Source organism: Colobus angolensis, unplaced genomic scaffold (genome assembly GCF_000951035.1).
Source record: "Colobus angolensis palliatus isolate OR3802 unplaced genomic scaffold, Cang.pa_1.0 Scaffold356, whole genome shotgun sequence".
Lineage (NCBI taxonomy): Eukaryota > Metazoa > Chordata > Mammalia > Primates > Cercopithecidae > Colobus > Colobus angolensis.
The window spans coordinates 816,797-824,443 of record NW_012116888.1 but is presented as its reverse complement, the minus strand read 5'-3'; the positions used below and the strand labels follow the sequence as shown (position 1 = coordinate 824,443).

The following is a 7,647-nucleotide window of genomic DNA, read 5'->3' as shown; positions in this document are numbered from 1 at the left end:
GGAGGCTGAGGCAGGAGAATGGCGTAAACCTGGGAGGCAGAGCTTGCAGTGAGCTGAGATCCAGCCACTGCACTCCAGCCTGGGCGATAGAGCGAGCTTCCGTCTCAAAAAAAAAAAAAAAAAAAATTTCAAACTTCGTAGTGGGATATAAAATTCCCCATTCTTTCAGATTAAAAAAATGTTTTAACATGTAGAAATGTGTAGGCAACATTTTAGTTGTATTTGAAGTAGGTTATGTTCTCTGTTTCTTGAAAATGGCCACCATCAGGGATTTAAGATTTTTATTATTTGACAAATTTTATTTTAAAGGATCTGTCTGTAGCCCAGGAGTAGAAGCAGCATATCTGCCAGCATGTGGCTTCTATGGTCTGTGAGGCACCCCCACCACTGTAAGTTAGACCCTCTGTGCCTTGTTAAGCTGTGTTTCCTTAGTGCCACAAAAGTAGACTTGCAATAAGCAGTTTTCAAGAGAATGAATGTTTTCACGTATTCTAGCATCACGTTGGCTGATGTTTTCTGTAGTGGGTGTCTGCTGGGCCATCAGCATGTGAGGGCCCTGGGGATTCGATACTGTTCTGATTCAGCCAGTCAGCAGCCAGAAACCAATCAGGTGAGGTAGGCATTGCTGCAGAGGAGGCACGGTCTGGTGTACTGCATGGTCCTTGGAGGGAAGCTGGCAAAGTGGCTGCTCTGGAAGAGTATGAGGTAAGGCTTCCTTCCGGAGATGGCATCATGAGCCAGACTGTGCCACTTAGAGGGAGCAGGGACCCTAATGCCATTCTGTCACCTAGCTGTCTTAGTCTGTTTGTGCTGCTGTAATAGAATACTTGACACTGGGTAATTTATAAAGAACAGAAATTTATTTCCCCACAGTTCTGGAGGCTGGGATGTCTAAGACTAAGGTGTCAGCAAGTTTGGTGTCTGGTTAGGGCCCCGGTGTCTGCTTCCGAGATGGCACCTTAAACGATGTGTTCTCACATGGCAGAAAGGATGGAAGAGCAGGAAGCACAACAGGGGACAACCAGTCTGCCCTCACAGGGTGGAGGCAGAAGAGCAAAGAAAGGCCTAAGCTAGTTCCCTGCAGGCCTTTTGTAAGGCATTAGTCTATTGATGAGAACATAGCCCTCATGACTTAATCGCTTCCCAAAAGGCCTCACTTCCTAATACCACCGCAGTGGGTGTGAAGCTTTAATGAATTTTTGAGGACATTCAGACCATAGAACTAGCCTTGTGTCTTCTTCTTTCCCAAGCATTGTGTCTTTTCCCCTGACACCAGCGGGCAGTTTCGAGTCCCTGCTAATTAGTAACTGGAGCTGCTGCTGAGCCCTGCATGTTTTGCACTGTACTTGGCACTTAGTTTATTATTGCTGTCTCAGACAAAACTCAACCTAGATTTGTGAGTTTGGTAATTTATTCCAAGTTATGACAAGGAAGATAAGGTCCCAGTGAGATCAGTGAATTAGCAAGGGGGCCAGTCTGAGTTCTTGTTTGGTAGCTGGGAGTACTGTGCTCTTGTATGTGATCAGATTTGGTGCAGGTTTTTACAATAGTGTGTATACAAATAAAGGTATCTCTTTTTTTCTTTTTTTTTTTTTTGTAAATTGACAATTACAATGATATAAATGTATGGGGTATAAAGTGATGTTATAATCTATAAATACAGTGTGGAATAATTAAATCAAACTAGTTAACATATTCATCACCCCAAATGCTTAACATTTTTTGTGGTGAGAACATTTGAAATGTACTCTTAGCAATTTTGAAACATACAGTACTCTATTAAACTATTCAGCATGCTGTACAGTGGAACTCAAAAAAAAAGAAAAAACTTACTCCTCTTGTCTGAGATTTTTTTTTATCCTTGGACCGTCATCTGCCCATGCCTCCTACCCCCCAGCCTCTGTACCCACCATTCTGCTCTTGTTTTATGAGTTTGATTGCTTTAGATTCCACATATAAGTGAAAATGTGCAGTATTTGTCTTTCTGTGCCTGACTCATTTCACTCAGCACGATGTTTTCCAGTTCCATCCATGTTGTTGCAAATGACAGAATTTTCTTCTTTTTAAAGACAGAATAGTATTTCATTGTGTATGTATAGACATTTTCTTAATCCAGTCGTCTGTTGATGGACACTTACATTGATTCCATAACTTAGCTGTTGTTCATACTGCTGCAGTGAACATGCGGGTGCAGACAGCTTTTTGACAAACTGATTTTAGATCTTTTGGATAAATAGTAAAATGGGATTACTGGACTATATGGTAATTCTGTTTTTATTTTCTGAGAACCTTCCATACTGTTTTTTATAATGGCTGTACTAATTGACATTTTCACCAACAGTGTACAAAGCATCCCTTTTCTCCACATCTTCATCAGCACTTACTGTCTTTCATCTTTTTGATAAAAGCCATTCTGACAGGTGTGAAATGATATTAGGGTTTTAATTTGCATTTCTCTAATGACTAGTGATGTTGAGCATTTTTCATATATTAATATCTGTTGCTCATTGATATGTATTATTTTGAGAAATGTCTATTTAGGTCCCTTGCCTTTTTTTTTTGTTTCTTGAGACAAGAACTCACTCTGTTGCCCAGGCTGGAGTGCAGTGGTGTGATCTCAGCTCACTGCAACCTCCACCTCCCGGGTTCAAGTGATTCTCCTGCCTCAGCTTCTCAAGTAGCTGGGATTATAGGTGCATGCCAGCACACCTGGCTAATTTTTCTGTTTTTAGTTGAGATGGAGTTTCACCGTGTTGGTCAGGCTGGTCTCCATCTCCTGACCTCAAGTGATCCGCCCACCTTGGCCTCCCAAAGTGCTGGGATTACAGGCGTGAGCTGTCATGCCTGGCCCCTTGCCCATTCTTTTAACTGAGTTTTTTTGTTTTCTCGCTATTGAGTTGTTTGAGTTTGTGTATTTTGGGTGTTAACTCCTTCTTGGATATATGGCTTGCAAATTTTATCTCCCAGTCTTAAGTTGTCTGTGTCTACTGTTGTTTCCTTTGCTGCAAAGAAGCTTTTTATATTGATGTAATCCCATTTGTCTATTTTTGCTTTTGTTGCCTGTGCTTTTGGGATCAAATCCAAAAAATCATTGCTCGGACCGGTGTTGTGTAGTGTTTTCCCTGTTTTCTTCTGGCAGTTTTAGAGTTTCTGGTCTTACAGTGAAGGTATCTTGGTAAGGTTACATAATCAGACAATTACTAATTGTCCAATACCACGTATGTGCTACATTTGTTAGTGTGGTTTGTTATTCTTGGAGCCTTCTGGGAAATGAACTTACATTTAAAGATTTAAGACTGACAATTAACTCTCTCTTCTTCTCTATCCCAGTTTCTCTTTCTATGATTGGGCCTCATGGATATATCTCTGCATCAGATTGGCCCCTAATGATTGTGAGTATTTCTCATCATCTTTTCGTTTTTAAAAAATGAATTTTATACCCTAAGAGCTTTGTGGTAGTAATTCCTCAGTAGTTAATGCTTTGACATATCCTCTCTTTCTGGTTCCAGAGTGACTGGAAAATGAAGGATTGGATACTTGAATGTAGAAGTGCCAGCTTCCAAATGATCAAAGGCTTAACTGACTAAAATTGCTTCTCTTCCTGCAGTTTTACATGGTGATGTGTATTGTTTATATATTATATGGCATACTCTGGCTGATGTGGTCTGCCTGTTATTGGAAAGACATATTAAGAATCCAGTTCTGGATTGCAGCTGTTATTTTCCTGGGAATGCTTGAAAAAGCAGTTTTTTATAGTGAATACCAAAACATCAGCAACACTGGACTGTCAAGTAAGTTTTTTGACTGTCTGTAAATACAGTATGATCTAAGAATTCCCCAGCATTTATGAGCAGAGCGGTGGGAGTCCCCCCTCTGAACAGTGGTTTGGAAACAGGCATATTATAGATGAAGAGAAGGAAAGCCAAGAAAAGAATGTCAGAGTAGGCCTCTGATCTGGCTGAGCATGTGTCTTCTCTTTGTTATGTTTTCCTTCTTGCTAACTTTCCCCTCACTTTCCTCCTGGGAAAAATAAAAGTCCCATTTCCTAAGGTTTAGCTTGGATCAAAACAGCACAAAGTTCTGGACAGGGAGACTTCAGGTGCTGTCAATCCTTTTAACATATTTCTCCTTCCCCCCACATCTTCTTTTCCTTCTCCTTCAAAAAAGAAAAGAAAGGAAGTTGGCCACAGGGAGTAAAATCAGGGGTGCTGGAATGGATGGTGCCTGCAGCCTCCTTGTGCTCTCCCCACCTCGTTACTCCCGCAGAGATCTTCGTATGACCAGTGGAGGCACCATCACAGTTTACAGAGTGGAGTATGTGAAGCAGGGAGGCCGTACAGCTGGGCATCCTCAGATGTGTGCCCCAGACTTCTAGAAAGTAGATTTCAGGCCAGAGAAGTAGAGATACAACTCTCCCACCGAACCCTGGGAAAGAGAGTGCTCAAAGGGGTTGAAGGTGCTCAAGAGTGTACTTCGGAGTGACCAGTTACAAATGGTCTTGATGCAGATTTGCAAAGGGCATGATTTTGTCTGTGATTGATTGACTGATTGATTGACAAGGTCTTGATCTGTTGCCTGGACTGGAGTGCATGGGTACAATTTTGGCTCACTGCAGCCTTGACCTCCAGGCCCAAGTGATCTGCCCACCTCAGCCTCTGGAGTAGCTGGCACTATGTATCTGTTACTTATTAAAAATACTCTAGAAAAAAAAATGAATTGGACTATAGATGAAACAAATTTGCCATAATGTTGCTAATTATTGAAGCTGCATGATGGGTACATGGGAAATCATTATATTGCTTTCTCTCTTTTGGGGAATATTTGAAATTTCCCCAAAATAAAAAGTTTAAAAGGACATGTACCAAAGAACAAAGAAAGGACAAACATCCAGGATGCATATTAGCGATATCGCTACTCTGTAAGAAGTTTTTTTTTTTGTTTGTTTGTTTTTTTTGAGATGGAGTCTCACTCTGTCACCCAGGCTGGAGTGTAGTGGCCGAATCTCGGCTCACTGCAAGCTCCGCCTCCCAGGTTTACGCCATTCTCCTGCCTCAGCCTCCCGAGTAGCTGGGACTACAGGTGCCCGCGACCTCGCCCGGCTAGTTTTTTTTGTATTTTTTCGTAGAGACGGGGTTTCACTGTGTTAGCCAGGATGGTCTCGATCTCCTGACCTCGTGATCCACCCATCTCGGCCTCCCAAAGTGCTGGGATTACAGGCTTGAGCCACCGCGCCCGGCCAGAAGTTTTTTATGGTGTTTGTGTGTGTGTGCGTGCGTGCGGGCATGTGTGCATGCTCTAAACCAGATGATGAAGGAAGGGTAGGTCTGCTGCTTAGAATTGAGGCATTCCTGAATGTAGAGAAGGCAGTTCTGATGCTTTGCTGTCAGTGGTGGTGATCTCTTGTTTGGTGAGGGTAAAGGGTGGCATGCACTTTAGTGTGGAGCAGCGAAAACCTGAGATTCATGAAGAGATGAGAGGCCATCTGCCATCCTCAGGGAATCTAGGCTGTCCAAGATGGCACTGGAGGGCTTGGAAGAGATACCCAGACCGCTGTCAGGGTCTTTGAGGAGTCCTGTCCAATAGGAGAGGTGAGCAGGAACTGAGGTCCTTTCTGATTTTCCCAGATGGGAATTCTGGGACAGGGGCTTTCTTGCCCAGCATTGATCTTGAAGCATCAAATTTAGAAAAATCATTAGAAGGATGAGAAGCATTGATTGTTAGGACCTGACATGGGTACATTAAGAGTAGATCATGTCAAACTAATTTTTTTGTTTTGGGATGCTAGATTGACAGGAGGGTGTAGTAAACTTAGTATAGCTGACTTCTTCAAGGCATTTGACAAGGCCTCTTGTGACTTCTTTTGGACAAGATGAGCTGAAAACTGGTGGTGGAGCCATTATCTAAAGAGTTCATGGAAATAATCACTGGTCAATCTAGACCTGTGCTGTTTTTTGTGGTAGCCACAAGCCACATCTGGGTACTTAAGTAAAATTAAATTAAATTAAAAATTAAGTTCCTCAGTTATTCTAGCTGCATCTCAAGTGCTCAGTAAGTACAGGTGACAAGTGACTGCTGTACTGGACAGCACAGAGGTAGACCACTTCCATTATTGCAAAAGGGTCTGTGGGACAGCACTGGTGTGGAGCAATGGTTCTCATCCCTGGTTTTGCATCAGCATCACTTGAAGAACTTTAAAATGGTACCAGTGCCAGAGATGCTGATTAGGGCAGATCTAGGAATTGGGGCTGTGTAGAGGCCTCCAGGTGATTCTAATATGCATCTAGGATTGGGAACCATTGAGCTAGGAGGCTTTGAATGGTGTCTCTCTCAGATTTTAGACCTTGTTGCTGGTTTATTCTTCTTGCGAATCTGTTGGTTTGTTCAGCTAACATTTATTGTGTGACTATGTAGACAGCATTCTCTTAAATTTTGTGGATGATGTGAGGCTAACCAGGGTCGTAAATACTTAGGGGCATAGAGAATCATTTTAGATAGACCTTTTTCACTTGAAGATACATGATGAGAGGCAAGAGAGTTGACATGATGAATAGAAAGGTGAAATTTAATGGGTAAGATCTTGAACTTAGGTTTAGCATACAGCTTGCAAAAATACCAATGGAAAAGTTTTAAAAAGAATTTAAAAATTGAAACTGATGAAAAGCAAACTCAACATAGGCAATAATAGGGTGGTTGCCTCCCGCAAGCTCCCACAACCTTAGATTGCAGCAGGAGCCTGGAAAGAGTTGAGAATCTTGCTGTACAGGTCACACTGTACCAGAAAGGTTGTAGTCACATTACCTCAAGAGGAGTATAGACAGCTTATGGAGGGATTGACAGCACACTCATGCCTCAACATTTGTGATCATAAACCCCTTCTTCACATTCTGCACTCTTTTGCAGAGCTCGTCCATTGTTTTCCTCCTGAAGCTTTCTCTCCCATGGAGCTCTCTATCCTGAGCTACAGACATAGTTTACCAATCCCTCTTTTGTTCCTTTGTTTATTGTTGTTGACTTCCCACTGCCCTTAACATCGAGTCCAGACTCCATGACAGGGGCTCCAAACTGCACGACTGGTCTCTGCCTTTATGACCAGCCTCTTTTCTTGACATCTACCATTACACTCTCTGCTGCAGGCATAATGAACTTACTTCTTGCAACATAGTTTGGTTTTCCTCTTTTCTTCTCTGCTTTTGCACGTGCCGTGTTCTTTGCTTTGTCATCCCCCACCCCCCAAAACTTAACTCCTACTTAGCCTTCAAGTTCTGATTTAGATGTCACTTTTTCTGAGTTTTTCGGGACCCAATTCTAGCTCTCCCAGGTGTAGATTAGACTGGCCTTCTTCCAAGTCTGGAGGGATGCTGTGTTACCTCTAGCTCTTATCACACTGAGTTCTATTTACTTAGCCTAACCGGAATACAAGCTCCATGAAGGCAAGGATCAAGATGTCTTTTTCACTGTTATAGCCACACAGTAGGAGCATATCAGATACATTTTAAATGAATACATGAGGAGGAGATCCTGGAGAAAAGAGAACTCTAGAGGACGTTATGGTTTTTAAATATTTACGGGACAAGAAGAGAGAGTTCTGTAAAGAACAAGAACAGAGGGAAGCTCAGGGAGACGCATTCAGGCTGATAGAAGAAAGCC

At 42.4% G+C, this 7,647-nt stretch overlaps 1 protein-coding gene across 1 annotated transcript in view; it reads left to right on the top strand.

The window, feature by feature from the left end:
• The window catches only part of TMEM87B (transmembrane protein 87B), a 69,200-nt gene that overhangs the window by 27,325 nt on the left and 34,228 nt on the right, over window positions 1-7,647 (top strand). Inside the window, exons 6-7 of the mRNA XM_011953087.1 lie at window positions 3,331-3,392; window positions 3,608-3,791. Coding sequence (XP_011808477.1) covers window positions 3,331-3,392; window positions 3,608-3,791 — 246 coding nt within the window. The remainder of the gene's footprint in view (window positions 1-3,330; window positions 3,393-3,607; window positions 3,792-7,647) is intronic.